This window comes from Petaurus breviceps, unplaced genomic scaffold (genome assembly GCF_028583685.1).
Source record: "Petaurus breviceps papuanus isolate PSGF00001 unplaced genomic scaffold, PetGlider_PUasm1.0 174, whole genome shotgun sequence".
NCBI classification, from domain to species: domain Eukaryota; kingdom Metazoa; phylum Chordata; class Mammalia; order Diprotodontia; family Petauridae; genus Petaurus; species Petaurus breviceps.
Genome location: NW_027185761.1, coordinates 38,544,701 through 38,559,353, shown reverse-complemented (window position 1 = coordinate 38,559,353; position 14,653 = coordinate 38,544,701). Strand labels below are relative to the sequence as shown.

General features: G+C 35.2%; 1 protein-coding gene across 2 annotated transcripts in view; it reads right to left on the bottom strand.

Moving 5' to 3' along the window:
• CNTN3 (contactin 3) overlaps window positions 1-14,653 on the bottom strand; it is a 449,736-nt gene that overhangs the window by 60,632 nt on the left and 374,451 nt on the right. For both annotated transcript variants that reach the window (XM_069084081.1, XM_069084082.1), the window contains 2 exons: window positions 3,861-3,988; window positions 1,702-1,877 (listed from right to left, as the gene is read on the bottom strand). In XM_069084081.1, coding sequence (XP_068940182.1) covers window positions 1,702-1,877; window positions 3,861-3,988 — 304 coding nt within the window. The remainder of the gene's footprint in view (window positions 1-1,701; window positions 1,878-3,860; window positions 3,989-14,653) is intronic.

The following is a 14,653-nucleotide window of genomic DNA, read 5'->3' as shown; positions in this document are numbered from 1 at the left end:
ACTACTACTACTACTACTACTACTACTACTACTACTACTACTACTACTACTAGGAAATACTTATTGGATAAACTACTACCACCACCACCATCAATATTACTACTACTACTATTACTAGCTAGCTAGCATCTATATAAGGCCAGGTACTATGCTAAGTACTTTACAAATATTATCTTCTCATTTATGGGTTGGTGCCAATATTATTCTTATTTTCCACTTGAGGAAACTAATGTAAACAGAGGTTATGTGATTTTTCCAGGGTCACCCACCTGGTAAGTATCTGAGACCACATTTGAACTCAGGTCTTCTTGAATCTAGGCCCAAGGCTGTATCTACTGTGCCACCCAGTTGCCTCTGTAAGAACAGGCTGATGAAATTGGGGATATTTTCCTTAGAGGAGAGAAGACTCATAAGGAACATGCTAACTATATACAAATATTTCAAGGATTATCATGTGGAACAGGGATTTGACTTATCCTGGCCTCAGAGAATATCACTAATAGCAATAGCAGGATCACAAAATTAAGAATTAGAGAACTTTGCTTTTAATTCCATCTCTTATACTATTATTTATAGTGCTTTGGGCAAGCCTCTTAACCTCTCTAGGCCTCTGTCTAAAAATAAAACTACGATAGTTGTGAAATGGATGGTGTCTGAGGTCACCTGTAATTCTAGCTCTAGGGAGCTCATTTTTAGAGTCAACTTTTGGCCTGGCAGATGTAAAGATTGCCTACTAATGGGAATTGCCTACTAACCAAATGAAAACTAGGCAACTTCAGGAAGAGTGGGTTAACTTTCCCTTGAGGTTGTTACACTCTATATCTATGACACAATAATCTCTTCATATTCTGAGATTCTGTGAGTTATTGCTTTACCTGGTCTTTTTGGTAGTCATAAATTTAGAGATGAAAGGAATGAAAATTACACATTAGGCCTTTCTATGACTCAAAGAGTCAGTTTTCTGGGCAGCTCAATTTGGTTATGTCATCTCTCTCTCTTTCTCTCTCTAGGGTCCTTTCCAGTTTATTTTCAGTCTCATATCCTTCCCTTTGGCCTCCTAATACAGTTTGATACTCCAGGATCTCAAAGTATTCATGTCTGGTTTTCAACAGGCTTCTACCAATCATTCCATGAATAGAACTGCATGAGTAGATAATAATGGTCTTATTGACCATTCCCCCCCTATTATTTTATTGTCTTTTCCTATGTGTTCTTACCTATACCATTTGCAGGGCATATATTAAACATTGATGTTTCATTATCTATTTATTATCCATCTTGTTTATAAGCATTATGACATTTCTCAATTTCTTTCAATGCTGTCTAATTTGTCAGCTTCCTTGTCTGAAATCATGATTGCTACCCCCTCTTTCTTCCTTGATTCTCCACTACTCATAAGCACTCTACTAGTTTTAATGCAGACACAAATTTACACAAGCTTTAGTTCCTGCTCTCAAGGAGTACCTTCATTAAAAAGCAAACCTTTCCACATTTGGGTCTCAAAGAAATTACAGTTTTAAATTAAAACCTGCATGTGTGGAAACATAATGCATCATTTAGTTGCAATGTTTTCATCTAATCAATGGTTGCAGCAAAATTAAAATTTGAATAAAAAACAAAAAGCCCATGAGAGTTCTTTATACAGAAATACATATGCACCTGATACAATATTAATAGCATGAGTAAATTTCCATAACTTACCCCACCTACTTTCTCAAAATGAGATCCATCTTTCTTAAAATCTGTGATGGCTCCATTGAAATACCAAGTAAACACTGTATCTAAAAGGGGATCGTGCTGAACTTGACAAGGCAGGATTATACTTTCTCCAACAGAAACATCCATGTTGGATGGCGCCAATGTTATTCTTGTGGGCTCTAGAAAACCAAACCAAAACAAAAACACAGATGCTCAAACATTCATAAAGTCACAGTTGTCAGACTATCACTTGTACAGACAGATGACCTGTTATCTAGTAACATTATTCTCATTGGGCTTCACCCAAATAGCTTCTTTGTTTTCCTTGAATTACAGATAAAAGTAAAGATTGAGACATTTAGAGTATGAAATAGTGATATTGTCACTGGTAAATCACCAAGCAATTGATGACTAAAGGAAAGATAGCAATGAAAGTTAGGCATGAAAATTACATAGTCACAAGTGAATAAGTTATTTTCTTTGATTCACAGAATCACAGTCATAGGATAGGCAATGGGTAACCCTATGTTTTAGTAGTTTTGACAGGTGGTGGGAGTAAGGAGAGAATATATTCTGCACATCTTTAAATGAATCCATAGATGTCAGGTTACTAAGAATTTAAAATACTTCATTCAAAAAGGAAATAAGGTTAATAGGTTAGTAAAAACAGAATGATTTTTATAGATGGAAGTCCAAACATGACATTTTCTAAATGAGAACACCAAGGCCTAGTAAGGTGAAATGTTTTACTCTTTACAAGTAAAAGACCAGATTTTTTATCAGTTTCTCTACTTTTAAATCCACCAGTCTTCACATTGTATGGTGAATTTTAGGTGTAACAATTTACAGTTGTTTTACGGGATAAAAGTCCATGCATGCATTTCTTCTCTTTCCCTTTTTGCTCTGTCCTTTTCCTTTAAAAATATTGCTTGACTAAGAACATCCTCAACTGTTCTCAATGAAATCTGAACAGGTTTGCCAGGTAGCTTAAATAGAACAGACAACATAAAGAAAAACAATCCAACTGGTATAACATTAAATGATAGAATAGAAATATATACATGAAAACTGTGAAGAAGCTGTAATATTTTAAGAACTACTTTAAGTGAATAAGTTGTTTTGTCTATTAAAAATATCCAAATTAACCATAAAGGCCATATGAAGAAAGGTGCTATCTGCATCCAGAGAAAGAACTGATAAAAAGAAGTATGTATAGGCTAATTTTATATACATATATACCTATTTGTGTCTAACAGTAGCTATCTCTAAGGTGGGGTGGGTGAGTGAAGAAAAAAGAGAAAAAAGAAATTTAAATGATAGTTTTGCTGAATATTTGAAAGGAATAGCAAGTTATACATAGTAGATTTTGCAGATTTATGTACAATCATCTATGTTATTGTACTACATCATGGGAATGCTTGCTTTGTTCTGTAAATATAAAATAAAATAAAAAAGAAAATTGTTAAAGTATACATAATTAAGGGATACTTAACAATGTTTCATATTATGCAATAGTGGAAAACAGTGAAGATCTGACCCCTCTTCCCGTTTGAAAATTCAATTTAATTATATTTATAAAGTAGATAAAGTTAGATGTAAAGGACTACTTACAGTTCTGGGAAGATACAGACAGAAAGAAAAACAGCCTTTTCTGTGTGCTTATGTTCTACCAGGGGGAGGAGGAATAGACACAATACAGTTTGATGACAAATGGTTCCTTCACAAGACATTTTGTATGACTGAACTACAGAAATTTTTATTAGTTAATGTTTTTTCTATGCTTTTTTTAATATATATTTTTTAAGCAATTGGGGTTAAGTAACTTGCTCAAGGTTACATGGCCAGTTATTTCTGGGTATGGTGCTAAGTGTCTGAGCCCGGATTTGATCCCCAGGTCATCCCGACACTGGAGCCAGTGCTCTTACTTGCTGAGCCACCTGGCTGCCCTTTTTCTATGCTTTTTAAGACATATTTGTCATCTTGGGGAATAATATCATATTGTACATTTATCTTCTATATCAGGTTGCATGACCTCTTGGGAAAGGGAGGGGAGAAGGGGAAAGTTTTGGAAATCAAAATCTTATAAAAGCAAATGTTGAAAACTAACAAGAAAAAAAAGAAGAAAAGAAATAAAAATAAACTGTAAAAAAGGAACATCATACCTGTAACTACCAAGTGTGTGGAGCTACTTGCTTTCCCAAACTGATTCTCAGCCAGACAAGTGTAAGTCCCAACATCCAATTTAGTTACATTGGCTATTTGGAGTCCTCCATCCTTTAAAATAGTTATCCTGAAAAAATAAGTATCAGTGAGATAATAGAAAAGGAAATATGAAGGTCTACAAAAGTTTAAATATACCTGAGAAAATAAAATTTGATTATAGCACTCATCATGATACATATCTCCAAGCAATGGGATCATTGTATTGTAATGTCTTCAAATGAGAAAAATTGGAAAAATAGTGTAATTTTTAAAATAATTAGAATACTTTCAAAACAAGGTGGGAAAGAACTATTATGCTGTTCAAATTTTCCATCTAAAAATCATTATACAGCTCATGTATTGTGGGTTCCTTTCTCAAGATAACCCCTAGCATTTTCTGAGGAATAGCTTTTAAGAACTTAGGTAATGTGCTGATTATTTAAAAAAAAAAAAGGTTTGAGATACATAGTTTCTGAGTAATTTAATCATTTTATTAAGGCCAGCAGGTTATTAATAAAATGCAGGTCATTTGGCAATCTCTCTCAGATCAAAGACCCCTAATGCCGGTGGGGTCACAGTTTAGTAGAAGTTCCTGCGGGATGACAATCAGGTTGGACTGGTTAACACAATGAGAGATGTGGGTTATATTAAAATGAAGGTCTTGGGGTATTTGACTTAGGTCACTGAAATCTTGGTCAAAGACACAGCAATTTTCATTTCATCTGTCTTGATAATAGGGAGAAACCTGGACCTGCCTGAGGAAATACAATGAGCATTAGCCTAAAACTCATTAGCCTAAACTTGATATTTCTTTTACTGCCTGATTAGATCTTGGTCTGGGAAAATTTCTAAGAGAGATTTCCCACACTTTGGTTTCTGGATGAGGAAGTACAAAAGGGAGAAAACCTTGGTCCTAATATAATAACTAATTATTAAATGTAAGAGAGAAATATTCATTTCACACAATAAAATCAAGGTCAATTAAAAATATTCAGTCTCACCTATGTTTTAGTGCTGAGCTAAACACTGAGGAGACAAAAAGTGGCAAAAGACAGTCCCTATCCCCAAGGAACTTGCAAACAAATGCATACAAAGCAAGAAATAAACAGAATAAATAGGAAATAATTAACAGAGAAGGCATTGAAATTAAGAGCCTTAGGAAAGGTTCCCTGTGAAGCAAACCTGCACAACTTGGCAGTAAGTAGGTGTCAAAATTAAAATAGGCTAAACATCTTTGGGTCCAGATAGGTTAGACTAGAGACAAACTTGACTAAGGTTGGTTGCCAACCATAAGGCATGTGACAAACAGGAGAATGCACAGTTGGTACTCTACATTTTTGACAAAAATCCTTTGGAGGGAGGGCCACATGAAGCCCACAGACTGTATGTTGTGTGAGCTTGCTGTAGAAGGTGGGATTTAGGTGGAACATAAAAGGATCCAGGGAGGTTAGAGGAGAAAGAGCATTTCAAGTATGGGGACAGCCAGAGAGAATGCTCAGAGCCAAGAGATGGTGTGTCTTGTTCATGGAACAGCCAGTAGGTTGGTGTCACTGGATCAAAGAGGAGGTGTAAGGGAGTAAGTTGTAAGAAGACTGGAAAGGTAGGAGGCAGTTGGTTTATGAAAGGCTTTGAATGTCAAACAGAATTTTTGCATTTGATCATGGAAGCAATAGGGAGCCATTGGAGTTCATGGAATGGGATAGTTAATGGAGGATGGGTTGGAGTGAGGAGAGATTTGGGGCAGCAGACCCCCCAGAAGGCTATCCCAATAATCCAAGCATAAGGTAATGAGCCCTTGTACCAGAGTTGTGGCAATGTCAGAGGAAAGAAGGAGATCTATGCAGGAGATATTGAAAGGTGAAATTGACAAGCCTTGGCACCAGATTTGGTATGATAGAGAAATGTTGAAAAGCAAAGTATTTTTCTTCATGTCCAGAGTGAATTTGTGATAGAAAATGGACTGTGATGGCTGCCTTAAAATCAACTAATATAGCTGGCTAGTTCCCCCACATCTACTTCACCAAAAACTTAGTAATTATACTAGACATGATGATTAAGAAATCTAATGAGAAATTATAACAAATGATTGTATCCATACCAGAACTGTGCAAAAAATCAGCCATGGGCAATAGGAAATGGTACCATAAGCAAAACCCATTGTCAACTCTGGCCTCCCAGCATGACAAGAGACCATTAAGGGAGACTTTTATCCTATGAGATTCTCTATCTAGAGACAAAAAGTCGACAGCTCCCCAAATAAGCTGTAGGAGGGTGGGAAATGTCATGCGTGGGTCTTGGAAATAGTCGTGCTCAGACTAGGATACCTCAAACCCTTGGTTTCCAAGTTTCTTAGCATTCTGTCCTGAGAGGGCCCTTATTGAACCATAAAGATCTGGGGGATTAAAGGAGGAAGCTGACTGTATAATCTTGGATAAATATGTCTGGGCTAGGTTTCCTAGTTAGCAAAATGAAGGTATTGGACTAGACAGACTCTGAGGTTTCTTCTAAATGCAAATTAAAGGAACTATGATCATCACTCATCTACTGCTTAACAAAAGACATATTTTGTAATTGAGTTTGGAAATGTTATTGGGTTCACCCTTATTTCCTGCTCTGTTCCCCCACAAAAAAAAACAAACTAAACCCCATAATGTCCATTTTTGCCTTCTTTCCTCTTTTTGTCTTCCTTGAGTTCAGTTGGGTCATTCAGTATTTAATAAATCTATACCGCTATTTTTAGTCTCCTTACCTCTGTGGTGATGGCCTAGACACCATGGCAAGGAAGATTCAGTTGTTATAATGCACTTATTGATTAAAGCACCAAGACCAATGACACAGGGGTGTCTCTGAAGGTTGGTGCTCTTTCATTTTGTAAATCAAGGGCTGTCTGAGATTGGGTGTTTTCTAGATGAATTTTTCAGTCATCTTCATTTTTAATTGCCCCTCTTTTATCTTCAGAAGCAAAACTTAGCTTTTTAAGGAGCTGATTTGGGGAATTGAGCTCCATAATTCTTAATTTTCAGGATATCATTTAGGAAGCAGAAAATAAATTTGGTGTATTTGACCTTAGAACTGTATTTACAAAATGTATATAATACCTTTGGTTTGGGCCACTTACATATAATCTTGTGGTTTAATATAAGGGATGAGCTGAATTTGGGGTTCATGTCTATTGTCCTAGGAATACCGCTGATTTGCAAACTGTATCTCATGTCCACTCCTAAGGAATATTACATGATTTCCTAAAGCTACAGGGATCAGACCATTTTGCTCATCAGTTTTTAGGGAGCTATACAAGTCTTAAATCATGTCTTCTTAATGTGTCTTAGAGATCATCACATTTTTTTCTCCACTGCTCCCAAGTCTTTTCCTTGTCAAGTAATTTCAATTTCCCCTGAATTCTCCTATTCTTTATGCTATTCTGTGCTCTGATAAAATAATCTTATTTTTCATAAATCCATTTTAAAAGCTTTATAATGGGTCTTTCTATACTGTTGACTTGATCACTATTTAGTCCTGAAATTCCCCATTCACATTTAGGTCCCTATTTCATCCTTTGATATTTATGCTAATGTTTTTTCTTTAGCTGTCAGTGACTTTATTGAAGGAATTCTTAGCCAAGTGGGGTCTACATGAGATGGTTTAAAAGTCCCTTTTAACTGTGACTCTCATTCTTATTCATTTTTGTGTGCTGAAAAAAAAATCTGCAGGGCTTCTTTCAATAGTTTTTTTTTTCCTGGCATTTTTTATTCCATATTTTTTTAATCCATGAAATTTTTTATTATGTTGTAGTTCCTTGTTGGTTTGTACATTTATTTGTGTGACCTGTGAAATATCATTTTGTGTATTTCTAGTAATTTTGTTGCCTTTTCATTTCTATTGCTATTTTTGAGAAGAGTAAGAAGGTGGTAGGTTGCTTTATGTCTTCCCACTCTGCATTCTTCTTGGAAATCTCCCACTGTAAACTTTCAAACAAAATATTTTAAGCCCTCTGATCCATTTGCTCATATATACTTCTCACCAAATCATTTAAAATTTTAAGGTCTTTGAGGGCAGACACTACATTATATTTATCTTAATATCTTCCAGGGACCTACCATAGCATCTTGTACATAGAAGCCATATCATACACACTTGTGGAATGAATGAAATAAAGAAGTATTTATTGAGCACCTTTCATGAGTCAGGTACTATATGAAGGATGATATAAATATTATTTAATTTGATCATCCCAACAACCCTTGAAAGTAGGTGCTATTATTACAGTTGAAGAAACTCGAGGTAGGAGAAATTAATTGACTTGCCTAGGGTCTCAAAGGTAGGAAGTAGGTGAAGCTAGATGAGAACTTGGGTCTTCCTGACTCCAGGGTCAGTTTTTACAGAGTCACCTCACTGAAACTTTTATCAATTTTTCTGCCTATTTTTAAATCTCATTCATTGTATATGCTTCTCTTCAAAGTATATCTTTTCTTTACATTCAAACAATGAAATATTATTTATTATTTGTGATCAGCTAAATTCCAGAGCCCTCATTCTATGGTCCAACGAGATCTTTTCCTCAGTGTGTTTAGAAATCCTTACATGGCCACAAATTTTACCCCAGATTCTGACCAGTTATTTGCAAAAGGATAAAGAACAATGAAAATGATATCTTTCACTGATATTGAGTTCAACAGTTTAGAAAAGACTTTCTCTCACAAGAAACCTGAAGTAGTCACTGCAAATATTCTTGCCTCCATTTTACAGATAAGGGAACTGAGGCTGAGATAGGTTCAAGACAATATTTCTTAAACTCTTACTATATTCCCAGCACTGTGCTGAGATCCACATAAAGTTACATACTTTTAATTTGCACAAGTTCACATGACTAAGAAGACTATAATTGGTAACTTGATGCTGGTTATCTGAGTCCAATAATTCATATAATTGCAGACCTAGAGCAAGAAGGCACATCAAATACCACAGATATTTGAAATGGCTTGTCCAAAAATGAGAGGCGGGTTTTGAACCTAGGTCCTTTGGCTCCAGAAACAATATTCTTTTGAATGTACCACACAGCCACTATAATATCATGGGCTTTGCAATTCAGAAAACTTGGGTTCAAATTCTACTTCTGACACTACCTGAATAACCTTAGGTAAATCACTGAATTTTCCAGGGCTTCAGTTTCCTTATCTGTACCACGAAGTGTTTAGAGGAGTTAACTTAAGTTCTTCCAGATGTAGATGTAAAATACTATGTTCATAGATGAACTTCCAAGTATTTCCATGGTTGAAAAGTTCATCTTTTGCCAAGTCTCCTGGTGATAAGCGTTTTGTCTCTTAGAAAAGCTGACTGCTGGATGAAAGGTAGACAGATCATTATCTGTCCTGTATTCAAAAATTTTCCAGCTTGGTAAATCTACCAGAGATTGTGTTCCACAAAGGCATAGTCTTTGAGAATGTAAGAGCACTCTCATACTCTGCTGAAGAATCTAATAAGGACTTTAGTAGAGGACAATGGACGAGTAAATTTTATTATAAGTCTATTTATTCTAAATCACTAGCTAAAACTAAATGGAATTTGCATTTATTTATTGAACATCCAACATGAAATATACAAAACTAAGTACAGTATAGTTATTTTTTTAAACCCAGATGTGTCTGTTTTCTGCATAATCAAACTAATCTATGGACACTGAATCTTAGGTAAATATGAAAGTATTATATATTTTATTAATTCATTCATTCAACAAATAGTAATTAAGTCCCTACCATATGCAAGATACTAAAGCTTGCTGGAGTCATCTCCTTGTTGACTAAAGATCTACTTCTAAATTCATCTATAATTTATAAGTCCTAAATTGGGTAGCAAAAGGATTGGGAACATAAGAGATAGCCAATTTCAGTTATTTCCTTATTCTGCCCTCTGGGTGTTATCTAACTTTTTTTTAATACTAACATGAAAGTAATAGCAATTTTAGATAGGAATTAGAAATCCTTTACTTTGTAAAATGCAGCTCCTTAAACTAACAAACCTCCTTTATGATTTGGAGGTGAGACATAGGCCTGACACTTTAGTAAGAAAACAGAGGCTTTAGACACAAATATGTTAACTTCAAATAATGCCAACTGTATATATCATACAATGTGGAGCTAATTGGATAGTTTGTTCTTAAATTGGTTCTTCCAGGAACATGTAAGAGGCCCAGGGGGCATTTCATGAAACATAAAAACAAACAATATTCAGTAAATAGATGAAGTAATTGTTTCTCCCCAGAAAACCTTTAATAACCAAAGCTTCCCTACAGAGCTACAATGTGAAATTTTTATACCTCTTCCCTACGAATGAAAATGCATTCTAAACTCACTGAGTCAGTTTTTCTATATATGGTACCAGATGAAAATATTGATAATATTGAATACCCCACTCCTATCCCTGTTATACAGATTTGATCCCCTGGAAAATCTAAGGATCGGAACCTGTCCACGGATATATATCTGCAACTTATTTTAACTTCTAATCTTGTAGTTTGTCCTTCATACTCGAAGAAGGCCATGGCATCAGGAAGCAGATGCGATGACTTGCAAATGTATTGTATTTAATAAGGGAGGGCTGTGCAAGCTCACCAGCCTTACTTTCTCCTCTGGAGGCATCTGGGTCTAGTGGCAAGATATAGATCAGGATGACTGGAGATGGGACACCCCCTTCTAATCTAAGAGAGCTGCTTGCTGCACAGAGGGGTTAAATTTTATACACACACATACATATATATATACAACTAATTAAACAATTAATTCATATATAGTACAAATTGTATAATTATTAGATAATGATATATTAATCCATAAACATATATAGTGTGTTTGTATATATACATATGTACATATATATGTTTTTGAATCATTTTTCCTTCATGTCTGACTCTTTATGACACCATTTGGGATTATCTTAGCAGAGATACTACATTTCCTTCTCCAACTTATTTTGCAGTTGAGGAAATAAGGAAAACAAGGTTAAGTGACTTGCCCAGTGTCACACTGCTAGTATGTGTCTGAGGTCAGATTTGAACTCATGAAGATGAGACTTCCTGACTCCAAGCCTAGCAATCTGTCCATTGTACCACCTAGCTGAAACTCACACACACACACACACGAATGCATGTACGCCTATACACACACACGCATATACACACATACACACAAACACACACACGATATCTCTTACTACGTGCCAGACTGTGATAGGAGCTGGAAATGTGACTTGCTCACTGTCCCACAAACAGTATATGTCAGAGGCAATATTAAAACCTAGATCTTTCTGAATCCAAGACTGGTACTCCCTTCATTACACTATATAACTTTCATTTTGAGGAGGATTAAAAAAAGACTCCCAACACTATGCTCTTTTAAACAGTTGGCCAACTGAGGCAGGTTCTTCATTTTTATTAAAAAAAAAAAGGTACTTCTTCATGTTACATATTTCTGTTCTCTGAATATTTAAACTTAGTTGGCAACAAATTGGGCAAGTAGGTGTCACAGTGGATAGAATGATAGGCCTGGAGTAAAAAAAAAAAAAAAGATATATCTTTCTGAGTTCAAATCGAGTCTCAGACACTTACTAGCAGTGTGACCCTGGTCAAGTCACTTGTTTGCCTCAGTTTCCTCATTTGTTAAATGAGCTGAAGAAGACAATGGAAAAGCACTTCAGTATCTTTGCCAAGAAAACCCTAAATGGGGTCATGAAGAGTTAGACGTGACTGAACAACAATAAATTGCTCTCAGATGTTACAAAACAAAGAAAATCCCTCATATGGCTGGCTACCTGAGTACCATTGATCTTTAGTGTAAGGAGATATTTTATCTGGCTTGAAGGATATAATCTGTACCACCAAATAAAGAAAATAGCAAGCCTTATTAACTTGGCCTGGAATTTCTGCCAATATTTTTTTTTACCTGCATATGTTATTAATACATTGGTACGTTATTATTCTCAAGTTTTACCATGCCACAGACCTATGTTTTTCTAAGGATGCTTACCTCTCAGCAGAGGAGAGATCATGTGAGTCTGTAATGATAAAACAGTAGCATAAAGAGCATCAAAGTTGTTTCCTGTGATGCATTCTGAGAGCACATTCCAAGAGATGGATGTGTACAATTAGCAGTAAAAGAAAAGTACTTACAATGAATATGTTACAGAATGAACAATGACAGATAAAAAGGCATATGTATGTTGATGAAAATGCATGAGGAAATAAATGTCAGAAAAAAATTAAAGAAAATTTCCAGTTAAACTGTTTTTTTTAATTCTCTTTTGGCTGAATGACTTTAGCTATTTCTCTTCCCCTTTGAGTTTAGACATAATGTGCAAATGGCATCTAAGGAAATATTAGAATTTTCTTCCTTGCATTCTCAGCTTTGAACTTATGAGCACAACTGAGTTGGGCTTGTGATTTATTGGTTAGAAAATCTTGGAGGCAAATAGAGTCAGGGTGTGAAGATTCCCTAGTTGTTAGTAATCTCTCTCAGTAACTACCAGGCTCATAGCATGAGGCAAGTCTTTTTTGCTGGGCACAGTTTATTATATAAATCTTATATGTTAGATCTTAAAAAATAAGATTATCCTTGCTTTACATGGAAGAAATCTGTGTTCTACTTTTATCATTTAGTTTTACTATTCCAGTTATTTATGGTATTTCTATAACAAAGTTTACTTTTTGTTTGAAAGGATCACAATACCATCTGTGATGAAAAATTGGAAAGAAGGTGTATGCTTTCAGTCAGGAAAAAATGGGCATGAGTTCCAACCCCAATTCTTACAGACCACACAATTGTAGGAAAGTCACTTAAGCATCCTTGACCCCTATTTTCTCATTCTAAAAATAAGAATAATGTCTTACATAGCACACTTCATGGTGTTATTGAAAAAAAAATTTTAAAATGCTTTGTAAAGAGTAAAATGTTACATAAAGTAAACCAACTGTAAATAAGGAGTTCTTTTCAATGAATTATGGTATTTAATGGTAAATATATCCTTGGAGTTAATTGTTAGCTTTTATAAAAATTTCCCAAATTAATATCCATATTCATAAATGGGGGACATATGATAGCCTAACGAAATTTATTTCAATGATTTTTGTTGCAAAATCTTTTTGCTTCTCGTGTAGACTTGTCCTGAAGAAAGAAAACACCTGGGTTCTTTTGAGAAAGATATCCACGTGGAATTGCTCTAGAGAATTCTGACAGTGATCCAGATACTAATTAATGAATTTGGAAATGTGAAACCTTTTGTACTTGTAGGGCTATTCACAGAGAAATATGCAGGTGTGTATGATGCCCTGAATCCAATGGCTCATTCATTGGAGAAAAATGGCCATAAAGAAAGCATGTAAATCTGAAATAAAAAGTGATCCACATATTCATTTTGTTTGTTCTTTTATAAAATGGAAGAATAGCTATTGTTTTAAAAATAATCTCTTTACTAAATGTATCTGTATACATGGTGTATTTCCTCAGGAGAATGCCAGGTTCTTGAGAGCAGGGGATCATTTCGTTATAATCATACGCATAGATTTGGAGACCTCAGAGGGCATCTAACCTGATGACCTCATTTTACAAATGAGGAAACTGAGGCACAAGAGATTACATAGGAAGTCAAAGCAGAGCTAGGATTTGAACCCAGGTTTTCTCTCTTTGTATTCCCAGGGCCTAACACAAAGGCCTGGCACAGAAGTGACTTAATAAATACTGTTGGAAGTCAATTCAGCTACAGTTTATTAGATGCCTACTCTTTGCCAGATGCTGAAGTTGCAAAGACAAAGTAAATTGAACCAAAGCGAACCAAACCAAATTAAAACAAGATATAGACCTTTAATGAGCTTACACTATTGGACTGTTAAATTTGACGAATGCAATTAAAAAAAATAGGAAAACAGACTAGATGTGTGATTTTACCTATAAGATAATTTTATGGTGTAAAAGTTCTCCTTACTAATGCAGATTGGCACTGTCTCTACAACTTATAGCCTTATAGAATTTCTCAGAGCACTGAAGGGTTAGGAAACTTGTTAAGGGTTACACAGCCATTAATTCTCATGGACTAGATTTTAACCTAGGTCTTATTGAGGCTGGGTTTCTAACACTATGCCAAGCCATCACGCTAATATGAGAAAACATGAAGTTTTGTGATTTTCTTCTGTGGAAACATAGTTGATTAGGCAAATCAATAAATTTATGAAACACTGATGTAATGTGATAGAAGTGTTAGTTCAAGGTATCTGTCTTCTTTGACACTTGAATAAGAAAAACTATAAATAAGGTCTGTCTTTCTCTAAGTCAGACAAGACTGTCACACACTTGACTGTAATTCCACATGATCTCAAGCTTATACAACCACACAACAGTCAGCAAATCACACTTGGGAACAAAGCCTATTGTAGCTAGCAGGATGCTCGAAAATGGCAGCTTTTTTTTTCATCAGCAAACACATATAAAGGGAGAAAAGCATCCCATTGTACCATTTCACATTGTACCATTTCTCTATCTAAAGCACAGACCAGACCACAGGACACCTAGAATGGAATTTCTTCCTGCCTAGCCACAGATTATAACTTAGTAATAACTCTTTTCAGTCTAGGTAATCAATAAGCTTTTTTCCCCCTCAGACACCACAAATAGCAGGCAATAACTCGCAACACCACAATTAAAAAGCATTTTCCATTTTATGCATTTCTATGGGTTATATAATTTGACCTAACATGAAAAATTTTATGACC